The sequence below is a fragment of the Prinia subflava genome, chromosome Z, assembly GCF_021018805.1.
Source record: "Prinia subflava isolate CZ2003 ecotype Zambia chromosome Z, Cam_Psub_1.2, whole genome shotgun sequence".
Lineage (NCBI taxonomy): Eukaryota > Metazoa > Chordata > Aves > Passeriformes > Cisticolidae > Prinia > Prinia subflava.
Genome location: NC_086283.1, coordinates 2,826,899 through 2,850,721, shown reverse-complemented (window position 1 = coordinate 2,850,721; position 23,823 = coordinate 2,826,899). Strand labels below are relative to the sequence as shown.

Genomic DNA, 23,823 nt, shown 5'->3' with positions numbered 1-23,823 from the left:
AACAAAAGTAGCCAAATAACTAGAACTCAACTTCTGGTTCATTATTATATTGAATCCCATTTTTTATTATATTTTAAAGGATAAGAATTAATACTACCACTTTATTGCTGGAAAAGAATAAGGCAAGAATATTGAAGCGTCTTAGTACTGTATACTTGGTAAAAAGCATTCAGATCTCTAAAGAGAAAAACTTATTCTAGATTTATATGGTATTAAAGGGTGCTATCCACCATGATAATGACACAATGCTTCTTTTTTCCTGGCCACTATGGATGACAGCTTAATATTCCAGTCTCATCTCTGTATCTGTTAGTCTGCCTCCTTGTTATTATTTTAAAACTGTTTCTACCCTCCATCAGGACTGTAATTACCTGTGTAATATTTTATCCCATTTCATACATGCAACAGCAAAATTATAAACAAAAATAGGCTGAATTATAACCACAATTACATTAATGCTTTAGAACTTCACAGATTCAAGAGGAATACAACTGAGATGTTTACTCTTCCAAGTCAGAGATCCTAGCTCTTGCTTTTAGTGATTTATCTTATTTAATTCAATGAATAATAATTCTAAGAGAGATTACAGATATTCTAAATATTCAGAGGTCCTGAAATTTCTAGAGGATTTTTAAAAGCAGGGTGAGGAATATGACAGATTACTGTCTGCCTCTTGAGGCTCTGTGAAGGCTTCATGAACAGTTCAACTCAAGAAATACAGTTTTAGTCCTGCATGATGAGAATATCCACACTTACTGTAACAGTCCAGGAATCCTCCCTGTAAACAACTCATGAACTTTGGCATTTGGAAATTGTTTTATAAATATTGGGGGTTTTAATTGACTAACTCTCATACACACTATTTCCAACCGTACCGCTCCAATCAGACAGAATGACTGACGATTAAGAACAACAATTGCTTCATTGAGTGAGGTTGATTTAAAGTCAGTAAAGAGTTTTCTTCACAAGGAGGAAGTGGAGAGAGCAGAGAACACCCAAGCAAGAAAGTTTCACAGTGCGGATAACATAAGCTTAAAAAGCTTTGAAAGAAAAGCCTACACTGGGGGCAATCTCAGAAATTTTCAGAGAGGAGAAAGAAGGAGGTCTTATTTAGTTGAAGACACATAAGTTCATGTGAGAACAAAATGTCAGAAAAGCTTTGTTATGAAAAAAAGCCGGAAGGTGCAGAAGCCAAGAGAGCTGGGCTGAATCCCAACAGTCACTTGAAAGATTTATGGTATCTCCAGAAGGTGCTTAGAGACCCCACAGAGGTTCAGATTCCAGAGGCTTAAGGAATGAATGGCCTAATGAAATAAATCCCTAACATATAAGCCAGTGAAATGTCCCACCAGAGGAGGAACTCTACCAGCAACCCCAGTTAACCTGTATGTTATTGAAAAAAAAAGCCCAAAAGAGAATGAATTCATGTGCAAGTCTGTGAGCCAAGAGAAACATAGATGGTTAGTCCTCAGAGCAAGATGATGAGATTTTAACAGCTGCGAAGTGTTGAGCTAATGCTCAGAGGATATTCTGCTGTTTGGTGGATTCTTTCCCTCAGCATCACATGGAATAAAGCTGGGTATCTGCTCTAGGTCTCCTTGGCCCCAGCGCTAGACTTAAAAATACGCAGAGAGAATTACCATGATCCTGAAGACAGAATATCACCAGGAATCATTTCTTTATAAGAAGCTTTGACTTCTCAGGGACTCATAAACCAAGGAAAATAGCAAAGCCATTGGACTTGAGTGTTTCAGACCATGCAATTATCACTTAAGTTTAAATTAAATGAAGGAATGAACAACAGTTAGCCTGTATCTCACAGCTTATGTGAAAAATGCATAATACTCAAATGAGCAGTTAACATCAACCAAAAAAAAAAAAAAAGGAGGGCTGAATATGAGAAAAGTCTAGGACTTCAGTTAATCACAATTTAAAAATATAGGCATTCCTGGACAGAAGAAAATAGAAGTGTGTACTAAGATGAAATGAGAGCATGCTGTTAAAATTGGCCACTGTGCCAGAACTGAAGGAGTACCTTCCCCACTTCTGCTATCAGCAGTGATTGTGGCCAACATAACTACACTGAGGACACAGCTGGTACTTACAGGTAAAATTCAAACAGCATTCAAAGTGGGAGGACCCAATATAGAATTATGATAAAACTGACCAATTAAACTGCAAGCCTGCAGCCGCAATCCTTCTAGATCTTAACAAAACATTCACTCTTAAAAATATCAAATGAAGGGAGTGCTGAAAAGAAAAACTAATGTGGCAACTCCAATCCTATCAGCCTGACTTGAATAGACTGTTAGAACAACTTCCAAAGAATAAAGACAGAAAAGAAGATAAAACATTTGCCAAGTACTTCAGTATCCTTCCAATAACCATTTTTTTTCTAGGCACAGAAGAAAGATGATCTGTATTTAATAAAGCAACCAACAGAAATCTCTTTTCTTAACATACAGACAGCACAGCTTTTAGTCAAGGAATCATATTACAGAAAAACAGGTAAAGAAGGAATCAAAACAAGTTGTCTCAAAAAAGGAAATAAATGAATATGTTGGTTGTATTGATAACCAGCTTGTTAAATCTATTAATTAACCAGAAAAAAACAAACCAGAACATAAGCAGTTCAATAACATTCACTAATTCTTGAAACTAGAAAGTACTATCACTGTGGGAGATCAAGAGGATCTTTATACAGAAGAGCCAGAAGACTAAAGTAACAAATCTAGAATGACAAAATATGATATTACGTACCAACAAAATAATATTTTTGCTGGGAGCTGGGAATTTATTAATTGGGAACTCAAGAGAAGAAAAAAAAACCCAAACATGGATGACCCTAAGTCAGAATGATCCAGCCTAAAAGAAGGATAAATGCAAACTGATTTAGGTGAGATGTTACCAGTTAAGTACTAACATTCCTCTGCAAATAACTTGTCCTCTTGGAAACAGTGAATATAGAGGATGGAGCAGAGATGTCCAGTGGTCTGGCTAGAGCCAGACACCGGGTGAAAACACCTGCCTGACCATGTGTTTCAGATGGCACAGCAGTTCTGTTTCCCAGAAATGTGGGGTTGGCAAGGGGAGGTGTAGACACTGGGAGCTTTGTGGGATGGTGGCTACTGAGATTTGCACCTGATAATCCCTACCAATGTTTCTAACTTTCAGCCACACTTTCTTGGAAAAATTACCATGATTAGTGCATGCTCATAGGCCTAAAACATCATTTGCACTAGAAGCAATTAGCAAGAATGATGGCATAGCACAAAATCAAAGTCTCAAAAAGTGAACTGTAACTGGCCTCCAATAAGATGTAATAGACATGGAAAACATTTGTGTTTCCTGGTGATTTCTGAACATAGCATTTCAACAATGAAGTTTTAGAAACTGAGGGATAACTTGTGTCCCACAGCCACAGGGTTCTGGAAATGTAATACATGGTCTAGTCTAACTCCCAAATATTGGCTAGGGTCCTCCCTTCAGACAAACATTTCTCAAAATTAAAAGCAGTCAGCCGTTCAAAAAGGCTGTTTCAGCTTTCAGGTCTTTCCCCCATCCTCAGATAGAGGCACAAGTAGGTATTAAAATAAAATTTAAAAAAATTATTTGTTTTGAGAAAACGTAAACATTACTTCTTTAATTGAATATTACAAACCTAAGAGACTTCAGGCTTATTTTTTATCAATGGAAAGAGACCACAAAAGCAGTCCGGTATCATAGCAAAATCATTATAAAACTGTACCTCTGCCAAAATTACTGCTAAAGACACCAACTTCAAAGACAGCTAAAAAAAGCAAAGAAACAAATTCCAGGATATGGAATTTTACTTTCACAGTAACAAAAGGGAGCAAACAAACAAAAAAGGGCCACATGCATGGGCGGTGGCCATTCTTCTTGCTTTTGAAACTCAGAATGAAATGCTCTTTCTTAGATCCTTTAAAAGTTACAGAAATCTAAAACTAAAGAAAAAGAATTTTCTAACTTGTGACTTCATTTTCAAATTAAACTTTTGGGGAAAACAATTATTCTATTATTAGTGACAGCAGCACACTTTGGTTTAAAATTTGATACATTAAGAAGGAGTTCTATGCTCTGGGAAAGTGGGTCATATTTAGTTTGTTTAGTATTAGTTTGCTTCATCCCCTTTCTCCTACAGTGTCATGCACACAGCACTCTCCTCCCCTCAGAAACCCACAGATACACCTTATATTAGCTGGGATTTTCAAAATGCTGAGAACCTGACAATCCCCCTAGAGAACAAGCTGTGGCTGATTTCATTGCAGCTTGTGTTCCTGAGCTCTCTGTATGTTTGAACAACAAAAGTTTTTTGAAAAGACCCTCCCAGTTCTCCCCACTATCTCTCAACTTGTCTAGCCATCAACTGGAGTGATATTGTTGTAGAGTAGTACCACAGACCTACAAAAGCATGAGGCAGAGCCAGGAAGCACCAGGTTTTCTCTATGTTAAAACCCATCATTACAGAATCCTGTGCTTCGATTAAATAGACAAGGTTCAATTTGTGCAATTTTTGCCCTGTCCTACTTTTGCACCATGAGCTGGAGACTAGATCCTTATGGGGCTCCAAATACCAAGTGGGCCTTGGTACTACTGGTGCTGAACAGCTACCCCAGAGCCTCACTAGAATAACTGCAAATGTAAGCACAGCATGCTCCAAAACATCTGAAGGGCTTTCAGTGATTTAATTTCTCAAAATGCTGTAAATCAGATTCTGTTGGACATCTCCATGAGCAGCAGTAGCAGTACAGTACACAAAACACTCAAAACAGGTTTGGAGTGTTTTGTGTACTGCACTGAGCAAGTGCTGAGTTGGTGCTTTAAGGTTACGGCTTCCCTTCCCCTGAATGTAACTGCAAATTCTAAAGTTTAAAGTTGGAGTTAATACATTCTTGAGATGAATGTATTTTCTAGTAGTATACCAAAACCCCTACCTATTGAATTTACATGAATTGAATAAACATGAATTTACAGTATGGCTTAAGCATTAACAGAGGGGTAATCCTTCTCTCCAAGAGATTATTCTCCTCCATTTGGGAGCATCTTAAAACAATCTTTCCAGAAGAGAATAACAGACATGCTTTATTGAGTCCATGTCCATGTAAACATACATTGATCTTACAGAAATGTCAATTAAGCATCATAGTGATCAAAGTACCAAACTGAAATGTATCCATAAAATTACCTTATTAATAAAAATGCAATAGCCCAATAGCAATGATTAATGAAATAACCTTAAGTAAGAACAATTAAGTGTCTGTGCATAGTGTTTAATATGTGACCTTACTGGTAAAGAAGCAGAGATAAAGATATTGATATATCTGTGACTGATAACAGCCTACAAGAAAACAGTTTCATATAAATGATAGGTCTAATATTAATGCCACAATACAGAAGAACACATGGAAGAAAAGGCTTTGGTAAATCATTACTCTGGACATGAACTCAAATTTCAAAGCAGGAAAAACTGAATGCATAGAATAAAATTCTATTTACTGGGGTTTTATGCAACTGAAAACAAAAGGTCATGTAGAAGGTAATGCACCAGAAGCACAGTGCTATCATGTCCAGCAGTTTCTTCGATTGGTAAGATCCATTTCCTTGGCCACTGCATTAAACCATATGTGTTTGTTTATAACTGTTAGAAAAAGAGCATACACAAGTTGTTTGTCTCACATATGTTTAGCCAGACATTAGCTAAAAACTGCCCTTCCTGTTGCCCCTTTCCCAGTACCAGATGTAGGCACAAGTCAGTGGAAGTGGAGCAGACATAGGCATGACAACCTAATTCCCTGCACAAAGGAAATAGCTGGGGACAAGGAGGGGGAAAGGACGACGTAAACACCTTACACAAGGTCAGTCAGTGCAGGAGACTGAGACATCTGTCAGGGCTGGAAGTTAGTACGTTTGCTTTTATTACAGCAAATAATGTTGGTACTGCAACAGTTTATGCTTAAAGCAGTGCAGCCTGGGAGCACAACTAAATAGGCATGACTATCCTGGTTTTTAAGATATACCCCACAGGGAATGGAACTAGTAAAGTCTGGCATAAATGGCTTATTTTCACTTAGTACAGAGAACAGGAAGAGAGAGAACCTAGAGCTGCATCTCTAATGTACTTTCAGTCATAGAATGAAAACCTACTTCTAGACAAAGCACTTCAAAGCATTTCAGAGTCCATAGATTTGACCTATCTAGTGTAACACAAGTGATCAATGGGAAGCTTGTGGAAGTGAGGAAACAGGCACAAATGATTGCAACATAAGCATTGTCCCTTAAAACATCTTCTGCTAACTCTTCCTGTCAGATGCGACAGTGAAGCTTGGGTTGTACTGTCAAGTTCACTTACATAAAGAAAGCCCAGTTAAAATTTTTTTACCCTATTTCATTTAAATGGGACTGACTGAAGAATATGAATTGACTCCATACACAACACAACTTAATCAGTAATCTACCTACTTTGGTACGTATTTCCTGCCTCTACCTTAAAAACTCTTGACAAGTGCTTTTCCAGAGAAGTCAGTAGTCAGATATGCTTTATATCCAAGCATAGCCAGCCAGCACACAGGTCCTTACAAACATCCCTTCTGCATTAGAGTGCACTAGTAATTACTGTAAATGCTTACAGTTACTACATTTGGTCATGTATGTGTTAGGATACAGCTATTTAGTCAGCTGCACAATTATTTAGATATAATATAAAATTATATACGGCTATTTTATATACGACAGTAGTTCAGTACAAAGAGGTGAGAAATATCTGCACATCTTCTGTTGCAATGCTAAATACATCACCGCTCTCCAGGCATGACAGAAATCTCTTGCAATTCAATTTCCTAAGAAGAATTATTTCACCTAAGTGCCAATGAAATTAATGATTTTGTACAGCTTCTTATATAGTTGTCTCAAAGAGCTTAGAACTGATTGAATGAACTGTGATTTATGAGCATCATTTTAAAAGTCCATTACTCCTCCTGAAAGAAGTGCCTTTTTACAGAGATTAGTATGCTTTTTTCATAGACTGAGAGCAAGGGCACTATCTTCTATCAATTCTATAAAATATGAACTTTCTTCTGCTACATTTCCTTCGTAAACAAGGCTTAATTTTATATTTTCAGCAGTGGCACATTTCAGCATTTGGTGTTAAAGAGCAGCTGCTGGCAAAATGCCTTTTTTTTTTTCCCCAGCTAACAAGAATGAGTACTGGAAATGAATGGAGAGCTGATATGGCAGATGTGTGAAATCATAAGCTGGGACCAACCATTCTCTTTGTCTCTAGGTTAAGAGCAAAAGGTGCTTTCTCTTGGAATAGGCAGCTGATTGATACACCCACCACCACAGCATATTAAGGCCAATGATACTTGAAAAGCTGAGGTGAGGGCTAGGTAATTTTCACAGAAAAAAGAATCCATTCAGGGTTGCAAATGTGCAGAAACTACCTTGCCTGGGATATCCTCAAGCTGAAAATGGTCAAACACCACGTATCCATGAGAGAAAATTTGATGTTTGGCCTGCATATATCCAGGGTGTATGCTTTTAGCTTCTATGAGAAGAAGGATATGGAGCTAGATGGGATATTGATCTGATACAATACATACACTGACTCTTGCATGTAACACCTGTCCCAGATGAGCTGTGTGATATTTTTCCCCCAAGGAAAAATTTTTGTTAGCTGATATCTCTGCTTCCATGTTGTTTACACCTGCAGCAGGATTTGAAAAATCAGTTGGACAGAGAACCCCACTCCTCACTTTAGAAGTGTTCACAACAGTTTGACACTCAATGTGGAGTACAAATTCCTCAGACAAATTCTTATTACTGAAACACTGCAAAGCAAGTTTCTCCAAGCTATCTACATGGACACTGAAGCTCATAAGATTCTAAATCAAACTTATGTACTTTAAAAGAAAAATGAGGACTCTGGAAATCATTGATTTTTTTGTTTCAGCATGCAACTAGAAGTTTGTTTTCAGGAATGAACTGAGCTGTGAAGTAAAATAAAAGGGCTCATTCTGCCGCGTGTCAGTCTGCTTGCATAAAAAGATGGAATCTAAGGGTTTCTTAACTCATCTGTTTCCCAATGCTTTAAAGCCTTACAGGAAAGACTAAGCCTTCTGCTGACCCAGCAATTCATGAAAATCTGTAAGGATGATGAAATGCCATTAATATTTGATAAATGGCCTCACTCAACCACACCCATCCATTTATGGTTTATTAATAATTTGCTCTAGTGTACCATAAGACAACTGCTGATGCCAACTCATTGTATAAAAGTGAACACCAGCAAAACCCAATGCGTTTCTGAATTGAAACGACTTCCATCTAAAAAGGTAGTTCATGACCATTACTCCAGAAGGTCAGTGGCTATGAATGAACTCTTGCTGGACACTTAACTGAAATGTTATTTATCATGCTGCATAAAAATCCAAAAATTTAGCACCCAGAGGTATTCAAGGACTCTGTCTTTGCCACTGCTGCTCTGGATAGTCTATTAGCTAGTATTTTGGTACATAGCTCTCTGCTATATAAAGTCTATGATTAAGACTTTTTAATATCATTACTCTTCTTTCATAGTTAGGGACACATAGTTGGACACTTTCTCCAACAAGAATATTTTTATCACATATGCTTCTTTTCCTATCACAACTATAGACTGAAGTATGCAGAAAATTTTGGACCTAGACACATATAAGCTTTCAAAACTCCTCTCTTTCCAGACCCATCTGGCTGACATCAATTAAAAGATTTTCCTGATAACTGGGAAAAAAAGTAATTTACTGCATTAATTTTTTAAAAGTTTTTGTTCTTAAACTTTAATATAATATTTAATTCTCAAATAAAAGCCAAATGTTTCCATGTCAATGTGGTTTTGATGTTTCAGTATTTCATATGTTCTCTAATCATGGATTAAGGCAGCAAACAGCTACAAGATTTATTACACAGATGGTGGGCAATTACCTTTGGAGATCTGGGGTTTTTTGCAGGTGTTGGACACTGAAAATTTAACACTTGCCACATTTAAGAGTAACCACAAACTAAGAGAAGCAAAAGTGAAAGAATTCCAATTCTCATTTCCCAGGATCAGAGCTTCTTATATCTCCAAAGCACCCATTTGGAAACTGCTGGGTTGAAATGACTGCATCGAGGAACAGTCTCATTCTTACAAACACTTTAATTATTAAATGGAACAGTTTTTCTATTCTTAAAATGCTAAAAGGCCACCAGAAGAGAATTCTTAAGCAAAAGCATCTGGAGAGTTCCCATTCACCTGAAGTTACCTAATGATTAAAATGATATATTTTGGGGGTTGATTTTTTTTTTTTACTTCGTTCCTGCAATTAGGTCAGCATGGCGATCTACTACTCCTGCACAGATTCAAAGAAACATCTATTTATCTCTGAGCCCAGACCACCCACAGTTCCTAAAGCTACATATTAATAGATCACTAAAAGTTGTACATAGCCAGGAAAACAGATTTTATACCCACAAAGCTATGATAATATACTGAGGATCTACTGAACAGCCTCTGGAGTGCAAAGGGATACTTGCTGTGAATTTAGAAAGAAATAATTGCTACAAAATTACATATCTAACAGATAGATGATGACATGTTAACTGCTTTCAAACAGTATAAGAATAGAAATTGGATTAATAAATAAATACTTTTGCCTTATAGTTACAAATTAGATGACAAATTTCTTTGCTGTTACTGTAGTTTAGTCTGGGATTTGGTCTCTCTGTTGTCAAATGTATTAGTTTTAAAACACAGTAGCATTTCAAGTCAACAAACAAAATTTGTCTTTTCTGCAGCTGACTTTAAATTGCATACAGTGAAAATAGGACCAGGAAAGCTCAAGAAGCAAACGGAGGCATGGCATGATGTCTTTAGCTACTTTCTCGTTTACCCCTAACAGGGATGAGCTGGATTTCATAACTCTTTAGAATTTACATGAACCTTCTTTGCTGTCTTCATTTCTGCTTTTGGTAATTGCAGTGTGGCTTAAATGATCCAGAACCAAAAGCATGAGGCAAAGTACTGTCCTTTTAGCTCTTTGTTTCAACATTCAGGGAAAGAGAAAAAGAAAAATGTGGTCTGCAGCCAATGCTGGTGCTACCTGCTTAGCATCTCAATGACAGATTACAATCTCTAAGCCTCCATCCCTCAAAGCAGGGATTTTTGTCCTCTCAGTTTTCTTTTTAATTTTGCAGAAAGAAGAGAAAAATTAGAGAAGATGCGTGTTATAATGTCTTTTTTAGAACTCTCTCTTCAAGTAGCTCTTGCAAATATGTATTTCAAGAAAGTACAAATAGCTTTCAAATATACTATGCACTTAGAATATCCTCAAACCGCATGCATGCTTCTAACATATATTATACCTTCAAAGAGTATTTTCCAGAATCTCATGGATTTATTATTCCATAATTCCTAGATTAGCTTTAAGTCCTTTAAACAAATTCTTTCTTTGCTGTCATTGCATTTACAAACCTCCCACAATGTCAGCATCAGAAAGTCTGTTATTTTTAAATAAAAGGTACAGAGAAGCTCTACCCAGTAAGTTGAAACAGCCTCCTTAAATGGACCAGAAAAGTGCAAGTTGTCATAACACTGAAATGCATATGGGTCTCTATCATTTGCCAGATAACATATGTTTTTTCTCTTCCTCCGCTCTTTCAGAGATGACTCTAAAGCTAATAAACATGAATTTTCTAAGACACCATAAAAGAAAATAAATTTACTAAAAAGCTACTGACATGACTGTTACTAAGTCATGACAGTGTTCTCTTCAAAATGCAATCACAGGTACATAACTTGTTGGAATTTTCCTAAGAATGCATGTGCACTATAAGAGAATGACGTTTACAACACGCATTTATACCCTACAAGCTACAGCACACTCTGGCAGTGGAAGCAAGTTTACCCTACAAGCCCCAACCATATACAGATTGTACTGTGCTATAGAACACAAAACAAACACCTTCATTAAGTTTGAAATATGAGTTGAACTGCAAGCTGTCACCATCACCAAATGTTTAAGCTTTGCACAAGCCAGTAAGGGAAATTCTCTTTTATGCAGGAGTCCATGGAGGATAAGAAAGAGACTGTAGTGTTTCCATCCCATCTAGGTACAAAAACAGCAGGGAAACTGATGCCAACATGATGTGCTGATTGCTCCTAATTCAGATAAAGTTTCAGCCTGCTCAGAGACAAAAAGAGAGAGAAAGAATATTGCCTTTCAATACTCGACTTCAGCTAGAAGACAGGAAATCCTGACAAATCTGTCAATACAATACTATAATTTGGAGATATATTGTGCTAAAGATACCAGTAATGAGTATAGAGAAGCATTACAATCACCAAAAAAGCTTGCACATAAAATCTGTAATCAAAATCAAATTTCTGTTATCAAGGCAAGTCTATGAGAAATCTTTCTTTCTTTCCACTTTCACAGGATAAGTGAATGGCTCAGAAGAGAGACATTTTGTAACACCCCTTACCCTTAGGCCACAGAGGTGCAATTATCAAAGAGTTACATATCATCAGATGCTAAATCTACCTAAATTGCCAAGTTCACACCAAAGAGTGCAAAAATAGGATATAATCACCATCATCACTCAACAGATGATGGACATTTGTAATCACAATGGTCCTTGAGAAAGTATAGTAAAAAGACAGGAGAGTGTTCAATGAGTTCTCACTCATTCCTCTGTCTTATTCCATTTCTAGGCCATGCTGAAGATCTCCAGAAAAACAGATCCATATTATGGTGAAAGATCACCATAATAATTGATGTTATCCTTAAGGCTAGTGACCACTCAAAATTAACATGCAGCATCTCTACATGAAAAAAACAGGATGTTGATACATCTCCAAAAAAATCAAAGCATTGCTAAAATATCTGCAGACATCACATCACACCAAGAGTGCTTCTGCTGCTTCACTTTTTTTTACTGGAAATTGTCTTAATCTACGATTTATCTCTGGTTGTATTCACTTTTACCTCTCTGTATCTTCTTTTTTGTTTAAGCATACCACCAGTAATGCTTAAATTTTGACAAAAGTGTGTCTTTAACAATGGCAACAAACCAGAAGTTCAGTATCAAAAATTAAACCAAAGTCAAATAAATGATGTTAATGAGTTCAATATTCTACTTACATCTTTCACTGCATACTTTTGCTCTGCTTTCTAATGTCTGATAACCTGCTACTTTCCCACTGATTTTCCCTTTTCTTCATTTAACTGTCTCCATTTCTGTGCTCAGATTTCTCATCTCCACCTGCATTATTTACCTGAGGGGCAATCATTACCTTGCCATATTTCTTTCTTACATTAGCTAATGCAAACAAATTCTATCTATTTTTTCAGGATTCAGATTGTCCTTTACTGGTCAATCTGCAGTGGAAGGGTGAGTCTTTTGTCCACAAGGAAAAGCCCAGATATATGCCTGGAACAAAGCAGTATTTCCAGAAGTAGTTGAAAACTATGTCATTTAAGTACTTGGTTAATTCTTCTAATTGATTAATTCCTACAGACTAGGAGGAACCACTGTTCAGACTGACATGCAAGTTGATCCATTACAAAAGACTAGCCCGTATTATGGGCTACATCTGTGGAGAGTGGGGGGGAAATGAAGATAACGTGAATGATCACAGTAGGAGTTAAAGATTTCCCAGAAGGAAACTAATATCAACATGTGGTCAAGAACATACGGGAACAAATTGTCCACTTATTTAGTGGCTGGGCAGAGGCACAGCAAAGAATTAAGGTAGAAGACTCTAGACAGTGTACGAGGCAATGGTTTGTCACCAGCTGGTCCCTAAGCAAATGTTACTGATGAACATGGTTACTTCAGTAATGCCCTACTGCAAGAGAACCTCTGCTTGCAGAGGGAAAAGACTAGAGGGTCCAGAAGTCTTACAGGTATCATGATTGTGATTCAAATACGAAACAAATGTTTATCACTAACTCCCAGATTGTGGATCAGAGGAAGATGTGACTTGAGTAGCCTCCTTCAATATCTTGGTTTCTTTCCTATTCTCCAGGAGCAGCAATAACAGAGTCCGTGGTTACCTCCTTTTCATGCCAGCTCTGAAGTTCAAGAGCCCACCTGAAGCCGAGACTCATACCATAGACCCTGAATAACAGCTTGGCCAAACCAAAACCTATTTTCTGCATTCTTATCACTCACTGCAACTCCTAGAGCAACAGAAATGAAGCTGCCTGCACATCATAGCCCTTCCTGTTCACAATCTTTGAGTAGAAGGTTTCTTTTCCTGGGGGAAAAGATATGAGAATAATTGTAAAAAGTGGCCACATTTACAGTTTAAGCCTGCTACACAATGTAGTATGAAACTTGGACACCACTACAATGATCCTGGATTAATCTGCAAGTAAAACCAGCTTCCTTTCCTGGCAGGCTATAGGATGCTCATCTGCTATTCCTCCTGTGTGTGTCTCATGCCTCCTTCTCATTCATGTTAGGCTTTATTACCCCAAGTTCAATCACTACAAGGACTTGCCTATTTCTTTCTACTCTCTAAACAGGATTCAGCATGATGACACTTTCAAAATTCAGTGCATTGCGAGTAATATCCATGTACATGACATCACAGTGCATGACACCTGTGGCCCTGGAAAAATCTGCACTATTAAATGCATCAAAACCTACAAGAAAAAAAAAAAAAGAAGAAATTAGTAAAACCACAATCACAGGTTATTTTCTTTAAAACACTCAGGAACTCTTCAGGAGACTTCTGTCTGCTTCAATAAGAAGCAAACGATCGCTGCTTATCAGCCCCGCCGCGATGTCAGGATGCGGCAGCGCTCCCCGAGGCGCCCGCCCCGCTGCCTTTCAGCACCACGGACGCGCGGCCCAGCGCCAGACACCGGGGCTGCCGCAGCGCCCCTCGCTCCTCCCCGGCGCACGGCCAGCTCCTAAAATCACGGTAGCACTTTCCTCCGGGGCTTTCCTGGGGCCACCGGTGCACGGTGGGTTTTTTTTGTTTTAGTTTTTTTTGTTTTTTTTTTTTTCCCCCATGATGTTGAAGGAAAAGGAATGGGCAGTGATGGGATTTTCTTTTTGGCTTGGGATACGAAATGAAAAGCTCCATGAGCTCAGCCTTTCCAATATTTTTATAGATGAAACTAGGCTTATACAAATTGTCTACTTTTTGAGCTCAGTGTGCAATTAGGGAAAAAAAAAAGAAAAAAGAAAAAAGAAAAAAGAAAAAAAAAAAAAAAGGAAAAAATGATAGAGAAGAAAACTCCTTTTGTTCCAATCAACCCAAAATTGTCAGGCCCAAAATATCATCAATGGCTCATGATTTGAAAAGAAAAAAAAATAATTTAGTAGGCCACCTGAAGATAAGGACAGTTTGATTTTTCATCAAAGGTACTAATGAAACATACTGCAGCTCTCCCTAGGTCTCCTCTTTAAGTAATGTTTTTTCCCAAATTCATGTAAGTTCTGCACAAACTCAGAAACATGTCTACATTCACTGAGGCCCAACTGCTGTGAATTTTCTTCTGATGGAAAAGGCTTTGTACAGTTCAAAGATAGACATTCTGCAATGCTCCTCCAAGCTAAAAGCAAAAGAGCTCTCTGTCAGCTACTGGACCTCCAAAGCCTCCATTCAACCTCACCTGAAAAAAATAAAGAGTTTTACGGACAAGTAGAACATTTTTCTCTATTAGGACAAATCGGTCCTAATAGACCGATTTGTCCTAATAGAGAAATAATCGGTCCTAATGTCCTAATAATCGGTCCTGCAAAGGCAGGGTGAGTTGATTCACATCGTTAGCAGAAAGCTCAAGAACCATCACAAAGACCCTGAAGTGCATTTTAATTTCAAGCCACTGTGTGTTACACTGTCTGCCCTTTTCTTTGGTTCAGTTTAGGTCATGCTGCCCTCGGGGACGAGTCCTAGTGGCTCTCTGAAGACCATCTCAAGTCCTCAGAAGTATCACAGTTGGTTTAACTACCTTTGAGGTTTAACCAGAGCTGATACTTGATTCCCTCTGAGGAACCTGAGCTTCTGTGCTCACTACCCACGCTACAAGTGTTTCGGGACAAGGAACACGTGTCTCAGGACACTCGTGAGGATGGCGGTACGAGAGCAGCGGCCGCACTCCCTGCTTCCCGGCAGTGCTGGAGCGCGGCGGCGCTGCCATGGAGCGCGGCGTTCCAGGGCAGCGGCCCCGGAGGCCGGACCGTGAGGCCCGTGCCGGACCGTGCGGGCCCGTGCCGGACCGTGAGGCCCGTGCCGGACCGTGCGGGACAGTGCCGGACCGTGCGGGACAGTGCCGGACCGTGAGGCCCGTGCCGGACCGTGAGGCCCGTGCTGGACCGTGCGGGACAGTGCCGGACCGTGCGGGCCCGTGCTGGACCGTGCGGGCCCGTGCCGGACCGTGCGGGACAGTGCCGGACCGTGCGGGCCCGTGCTGGACCGTGCGGGCCCGTGCTGGACCGTGCGGGCCCGTGCCGGACCGTGCGGGTCTCACCTGCAGGAAGCGGCGGCCGCGCGCGGCGTGCTCGGGCAGGCGCGCGCGGTACACCGCGCGCTCGAAGCGCGGCTCGTTGTCGTTGGCGTCCTCCACGCGCACGCTGAGGCGGCACGCGGCGGCGCGTGGCGGGACGCCGCCGTCCCGCGCCACCACGCGCAGCTCCAGCGCCGCCTGCCGCTCCCGGTCCAGGCGCGCGCGGGTGCTGACGGCGCCGCTCCGCGCGTCGATGCGCAGCAGGGCCAGGGCGGCCGCGTCGCCCTCCAGCGCGTACCGCACCTCGGCGTTGGGCGAGCCCGGCTCGTCGGCGTCGGAGGCGGTAAGGCGGATCACGGCGGTGCCGGGGGAGGCGGCCTCCGAGACGGCGGCGCGGTAGTGGGGCTGCGGGAACGCGGGCGTCTCGTCGTTGAGGTCGGCGACGCGCAGCAGCAGCGGCTCCTCGGCGGAGAGCGGCGGCGCGCCGCCGTCCGTGGCCACCAGCCGCAGCTCGTACAGGTCGCGGCTCTCGCGATCCAGCGGCCCCGCCACGCAGAGGAAGAAGACGCCGGCTCCGGCCGCCCGCAACGCGAAGGCGCCGTCGCCGCCCAGCAGTGCCAGCGCGATGCCGCCGCCGCCCTCCGCGCCCTCCGCATCGCCGCCGTCGTCCGCGTCCGAGACGGAGACTCGGGCCACATAGTCGCCTGGCCGCGCCCCTTCGGAGACCCGCGGGCCGCCGGTCTCGGTGAGGTAGAGCAGACGGATGGAGGGCCGGTTGTCGTTCACGTCCAGCACGGCCACGGAGACGAGGACGCTGGAGATCTCGGGCTGGGAGCCGCCGTCCCGCGCCTCCACGACCAGGCGGTGCAGGGCCCGCGCCTCGCGGTCCAGCGGGCGGCGGAGGCGCAGGACGCCGCTGCGCTCCTCCACCGAGAAGTAGCCGTCGGGGTCGCTCTGCCGGCGATTGATGGCGTACCGCACCTCGCCGTTGGCGCCCAGGTCGGGGTCGGTGGCCCGCAGGCGGCAGACGGCGGTGCCCGGCGGCGCGTCCTCCCGCAGCCTCGCCCGGTACTCGCCGCGGCTGAATGCGGGCGCGTTGTCGTTCTCGTCCAGCACCCGCACGGACACCCGCAGGCGGCCGCGTCGCCGCGGGCTGCCGCCGTCCCACGCCTCCACCACCAGCCGGTGGACGTCCGCCCGTTCCCGGTCCAGCCGCCGCAACAGCACCAGCTCCAGCGGTTCCGGCTTCACATAGCGCAGCTGGAAGAGCGGCGGCTCCCCCGCCGCGCCGTCCTCCTCCAGCAGCGCGTAGCCCTGCGTGCCGAAGCGGCCGGCGTCGGGGTCGCGGGCAGCCGGCAGAAGGAAAGCGGTGCCGGGAGGGCTGAGTTCGGAGATGTTGAGCTGAAGACTGTCCTTCGGGAAGCGTGGCGGGTGGTCGTTCACGTCGATGACAGCGATCTCTACCTGCACCACCTCGCCGCGCAGCGTGGCCGCCGCGAAGCTGTAGCGCGCCCGCCGCTCCCGGTCCAGCCGCCGCGCCGTGCGGATGATGCCCGTCTCCGGCTGGACGTGGAAGTCTGCCAGCACCGCCGACTCGCCGCTCCCCTCCGACAGCAGGAACCCCCCCGGTGGGTCCGCGCCCGCCGGCAGCCCCGCGCGGATGTCGCCCACCAGCGTCTCGGCCGGCAGCCCCTCGTCCACGGCCAGGCTGAGGTTATACACGGGCGCCGCGTCGCCGCCCGCCGCGCACAGCCACAGCGGCAGCAGCAGCGCCAGCGCCCGTTCCGTCGGGGGAGCGCCGCCCTGCCCGCCGCGGCACCTGCCGGCCCGCAGCCGCCGCGCCATGCTTGGCCGCTAAGCCGGCATCGCGGGCAGCCCTCGCCCTGCTGCTCGCCACCGCCACGCAGGTGCCTCCGCCTCGCCGCCGCGGGAGCAACTCCCGAACGCCGCCGCCGGTGATGGGAAGGACGAGCGTGTGCGAGGGGGCGGCAGAGCCGCTCCCGCTGCCGCCGCCCCGCGCAGCCCCCGCCCCGCCGCCCCCCCCGCAGCCCTGGGGCCGCCGCCCGCCCACCCAGCCAGCGCCCGGGGGCGGCCGCGTCCCCCACGCACGGACGTGTCGCGCTGGGTCGGGATGGTGTGGCGCTGCTCCGGTGCCGCCCAGAATTCGGAGAGGTCTTCGCCGAAATTGATTACTCCTGGAATTAGCTGGCTTCTTGCTGATGGGGCGAAGTGTGGCTAGGGCGCGGGCTGCCTCTAGATGCAGAGGCATGTCTCGTGAAGGAGAAGAATTTAAATGAAACAGAAATCTGCGAGGATAAACGAGTTTGCACAATTCAACAAGGATTTGTCTCGCCTTAATATTCTGGTCCTCATTTTCCATTAAAAGGCTTGCTTGTTATCCTAGCACTAGGTCAGTAAATAGCAACTCAGCGTGGCAGGAAAGCATTTACCAGAAGAAAGCTTTAAGTAGAAACTTCAATCAGTTTCAGTAAAGCCAGAACTTCTTTCTTTTACCACTATTCCTGACTCCCATATCTATCTCAGAATGGTCTAAGAATGAATGTTTCTTCAGTGACACTGAGAATACACAGCATTGTATAAATGCTGAGTACCAACCATCCATCTATCCATGAAAGCCAAGTACAATACTTCAGTGGTTACTTGTCTCTTGCTGTTCCCACTTACCCTTTACAAACCTAATTTCACCTTTCTGGCAAGAATCTAACAGCTGTTCAGAGAAAAGTAAATTCATCCTAGGACAGATAAGTAAAATCAGGGCAAAGACAGTAAGTACCAGGAGGAGTTACTATAGCTCAGTCCTCTCCTGTGAAGGGGCATTTGAGAGGCCAGCTGTTTTACTATTTGCCTCTTTTCCAAGTCGTGGAAGAACTCCCCGAGTACACTGCCACAGCGCTCTGAGGAGGGAGCAAACTCACTGCAACAGTGAGAAGGGGAGGAGGTTTTTTTTTCCCCAACATTTTTGAAACCTATACAATACCACATATCCAGGTTAAGAGGGAGAACTAGGTTCTAAAGTGAGTTTAGAAGTCCTACTGCATGTGTGTACTTGCATGGACAGGAGAGGGAACACATGAGGTTACGTCCACTGTATCTGACTTGCCTCCTTACACAGAGAAATGGGGCAGAGCAAAGCTAGATCTTGTCAGATCTTAGGCACATTCTGAGAAAGTCTCTGTATATTTATACACTGTGATAATTACTAGCATAGAAGCAAGAAGGAAGTGTAGAGGCCCTTGCCAGCTTCGTTCATATTCATTGAGAAAACACATGGATCCTTCCCAAGTCACAGATGTTCAATATGAAAATGCCTGAATTCCACTGAATCACAGCAAGTTTGGAAAAACAGCCATGTCCCATGCAGCCCATGCTGTCATTAAGAAAACACGTGACTCATGCTCAATCAGGAACATTCACTGAAAAACTAAACAAAACCTGCTGTTGACATGGTCAGGCAGTGCCTAAAAGAGCAAAGTTCTGTATTCAGATACAGCACACATAAAGAGAGCAGGGGAAAAATAAGAGTGATGTAGTTATCTGTGGTTCTGGCAGTATTCATGTATGTTGTGAAACCAGGGCACTTTAACAGTTTTATATGAAGTAAAGTCATATGAAAGCACTGCTCAACTACAGCATGTTTCCAGAAATACTACATCTTTGGGACACTATGGATGTTTTGCCTACTTTGAGCATGAGCTTTACCTCTTAAGTGTTCTTCCACCTTCTTTGTGTTTCTGCCTTCGAGTCTATTCTTTCCTCCATTCTTTCTTATACATTTTCTCTTCCTCTCCTCTGCCATGTTCATGACCTCATTCTTTTCTTCCACAAATCACAAACAGAAGTTTCTAAATCTTGAGGAGATGTTTGCCATCTCCTGGCTATATTTAGCTGCCCTTGCTGTTCCCAATATTCTCAGTGACATGCTGACCTACACAAAAAAGAGAACTGACATTCCTAAGACATGGAGGGTCTGGGCTCCACAATTACATTATCCCTAGGGATGCACGGTGTCAAAGTCTTAGTGCACTAGCCACCTCCTACATCCTTAACAGATCGCTCTCATAGTGAAAACACTTGTCAGCTCCTCAGATCTACAACGCCTTAGAGTGTAAAAGGTGGACAGGAGGATAAGCATATTATTTGAAGATGAGGGATGTTGGTTAGCGTACACAAAATGTGTGAGCATTCCAGTTTAGAAGGGATTGTTGGTAAGCCAGCCTGCTCAGTTAGGTAGCAGAAAAATACTTCTACTGTTCTCCCATTCCATTCCTGGAGGTGGCCACCTCTGACTTTGCAGGCAGATGAACAACATAAGAATCCACTTTCAAGCCACTGAAGTTTCAAACCCTCTGTGTCCATGCAACCCTACATGAGCACCCCTCTAATCCACCATGCAGGGCAGTGAACTCTGGTGCTTCTGAGCAGCTCCACATGCCAAATTCAGCTGTCCTGTGGCAGAGACCCAACCTCCAGGAAAGGTGCAAGGAGGGAGGCTGGAAGGGGTAGCTGTATCCACTGCTCAAATTTAATCAGCCCATACTTGCAAATCAGAGTTTACTATAGCTTAATCCCCCTTGGATTAATTGGAAATTCTTTTTCCTTCAGGGAGAATTAAACTATAGCAAACTAAAGCTGGGTATGACACTAGAGTGCAAAAGATGACTGAAACAGAGACAGTGTTGTTGCAACCATGAAGCTCTATCAGTAACAGGGTTAATTCTACCCACAAACATTGCCTCGCCTATGTAACAGCTGCAGCCGATCTGACCCTCCCATGCTGAAGACAGGGCTGAGGTGGTAAAGCAGTATGACCACTTCCTTTTCTGCTGCTCGCTGGCTCACTGCAAACCATCTTCAGCAGCAGCAGCAGTTTGAGCCAAACCACCTGACTTGGGGCTGACGCAGGGCGGGAGCGCTGCAGAATCCGTTCCAGCGCTCATTAGATGGGCGGTAGCAGCCAGCTGAGGGCACAGTGCGGCTGAACTGCTCCAGACAGAGCTGAAGCAAAAAAAATAAAACCTGAAAAATGTTCCATGAAGTTATTTCCTGCTGTTTGAAGACAACATGGTCTCAGCTGCTTGTTACTGTCTTTCAGCCAGTGGGCATCATGGTTCCATTTCTGCCCACCAGGTGGTGTTCCCTGATCCTCTGCGGATTTAGTTTAAGGACAGAGATTAGTTTAAGCAATGCTGAAACAATAATTTCCATTAACCCCAGCGATTTGTTTTTTCCTATGCTGGTTACAGAACGCCCATACAAATTAGCTTTCTGGAAAAATTGTGCTGTGGGGAAGCACTAATATCTTCAACTATTGCAGCTGGATCTAAGGAAGGATGTTGTCTCCAGCCTCACTGGCTGAGGTCACTATGGATATTCAGCCTGTAATATGTGATATATGGAGAAAGCGTTAACTTTGCAGAGCATCAGGTGTTTCATTATTTACAGTTCCCCAGGCACAAGCATATCGATTTCAGCAACACCTCCTTGAAAGAGTGTCAGCTGCACAAAAGATTTGCTGGTGACCACATGGAGGCTGGTCACAGTTACTATAGTAAAAAGCTATGTAGGGACTGCTCTCCTTGTAAATACAGAGAAATGTAATTAAGCGTGTTTGTTTTTTGTTTTTTTTTTTCTGGTAGCCATCATTTAACTCTTAATCACAAGCTAATTTACTGAACTCCTTTTGCTGTGAAATAATAGATGCTTTATCTTCTCTGATGAAGAATTATGTAGTTTGCCAGAATCTGATTGGAAATAATATACCTGACTCTGTCTTCAAAGGTAAGAAAGACTTTCATACTGTTTTTAGTACAGATAGTAGTAGTCGGGTTTTTCAGTTTCATTCCAGATAAATCACAATGTCTTTGCTCTGCCCTGTACAGCATCTTTATGCTGCCTTCTGTGGGCAATTACTTCAGAATTTGTCACTCAGATATAACCATCTAAGTAGGATTACTCAGATCAATATTTTCACATTAACTTTATTTCTAGTCCACTTATCCCATATACTGTCAACTGGACTTAATTGTCTGTCCCAATTTTGTGTTTCCATTTTATGGACCTTCATTAATCTCTTTGCTGCCAATCCCATTCCATTTCTACACACCTTCCCAGCTGCAAATCCAAGTGTCACTTGTCAAGATGATTGCTCAAATATACTTAGATTTGCCTGAAAAAATTGGCTGTGTCCTACACATAGTTAAATTTATCCCAATATCTGCTGCAGAATGAAGATATTGCTTGTTATGCACAATATATATAACTGATCGTTTATTATGAACAAAGTTTATAGAAAATATCAAATAAAATATTAAATATTAACATAATTAAATTAGATTCTACTAGGTAGGTGTTCATTCAGATTTTGACATCCTAACCAATTTTATATCTATACCTATATTTAGTTTATAAACTTGGTCACAGATTTAATTAATCTAGCAATAAGATTTTATCCAAAAGTAAAAGACCCCATATTTGATTGATGTTCACTGTCTCATTTGTAATTAACATGATATGTGGTTATCTTTAAAACAGAAGAAAGGCTTCTTTCTTTAGCTGTCTGTTATGTCAACAAGCTGATGCAGATTTGGAGCAATGCCTTTAGGATGGCAAAGGTTTCCCCCTTACAGGCCAGGAATAAACACGCAAGAGCTTCCCACTACATGGGTTACATTCCACATAAAGCTGTCTTTTGCCATCTGCTTGCCACTGCTGAATCCAGACCTTAGTGGCCTCTCTAAAACCTGAAGGGTAGCTCCAGTAAGTATGAAAAAAATACATCCCAGGCTGGATTTAATACTCCTTGGATATAATATCTCCCTTGACTACTATGTTGAATTCTCATATACAATTTATGAGATTATCTAATTATCAACTTTTCTCAGACAATAATCGATCACAGCCTGCAATCAGATCCAGTAGTCAAATTCTATGTGTGTAAAAGAGTGAAAGAAAAAGAGATACAGATATGAGAAACAAAATGGGACTAAATCCTGTTATCTGATGTGTTTGTCTGAACTGCAGATGATACTGAAAGTATGCAATGACCAAACACATTTGCAGGAGCTCCAAATCCAGATAATCTTCATTTGGATACAGCGTCTTAAATCAGGGATGTGAGTGCAGCATTATAGAGGTTATTCCATATCTACAGGATATCATATCCTAGCATGTACTGTGCTTTCCAGTCTATCTCTCTCTAAACTTTGAAGCTTTGAAAATCAAGAGCTGGCTCAGAGCACGCAAAACAAAACCATTGCAACCATATCTGAAGACAGAGAAGTCACCAAGAAGAGCATTGCTCTGAATTAGCTCTTCCCAGATTTCCTTCAGTGATGTCAGTTAGCTAATGTTAACATTGGCCTGCACTGTGCACAGCACTAGTGGTGCCAGCGAGCCAAAATACAGTAGTTGGAAGTTAAAAGTCTGTTAACAGAGTTCAAGCTGCAAACAAGATGCACATAGCAGGAACGATTGCAATGGCATGCTGTGGGATAGGATGCATTTTCTGCAACTTGAAGTCTTTAAATCAAGGTTAGACAGCTAACGGACATGTTCTATTTCAGCCACAAATGACAGGGCTTTAGGCAGGAATAACCAAATAAAATGAAGACAGGCTAAACGATTAGGCTGTTCCTTGCTGGCTTTCACATCTATGAAAATCCAACTTCCCTGATCAGGGCAGCTGCCCTGATCGCAGAAGAGCAGCCCACACAGTGTGCTTGAGACTGGAAACCTGCTGCTATCACTTCATCAGCTGAGGTCCCTGCTGAGGACTCAAGCTTGTGGCACTGAGAGGAGGGAGGGTCTACACATAAAGCTGTATCTTAATATGCTAAGCCACTCTGCCAGCTGATTCCCTTGCTGCATTGAGCTAAGTAATTATTTTAAATAGCTGTAAATCAGAAAAGAGCTTTGGTTTTTAAAGTGAAATACACCATAATCTACGGGTGAATTAATGCCCCTGGCTATTTTCTCTCTCTCATGTGTGCAAACACTAAAAGCAATGAATTCACCAGCAGTTTTGAGGCTTTCTATTCCTCTTCCAGATGATAATTTCATAAAGTTTTGATGCCTGAGTTTTGGCTGCTGTGCTACAGCTGACACTACCACAGTTACATTCCTGAAAGGTTCACATGTTTTCTTAAAGAGTCTATTAAGACAAAGCTGTAAATATACAAGAACAAAGCAATCCTGCTTGTCCAAGTATAAGTGCCCTGACCTGCTGGTTTTCGGGGCTCACAGTATTATGCAGTACTGTGTATTTCTTTGTGGAGATGACAGTTTGAGGTGTGGCTGGATGGGGTGA

The 23,823-nt window shown here is 42.9% G+C and overlaps 1 protein-coding gene across 1 annotated transcript in view; it reads right to left on the bottom strand.

Moving 5' to 3' along the window:
• The window catches only part of DCHS2 (dachsous cadherin-related 2), a 105,361-nt gene extending 88,019 nt beyond the window's left edge, over positions 1 to 17,342 (bottom strand). Inside the window, exon 1 of the mRNA XM_063422056.1 lies at positions 15,522 to 17,342. Within this exon, the coding sequence (XP_063278126.1) occupies positions 15,522 to 17,342 (1,821 nt within the window). The remainder of the gene's footprint in view (positions 1 to 15,521) is intronic.
• Between the last annotated feature and the right edge of the window lie 6,481 nt (positions 17,343 to 23,823).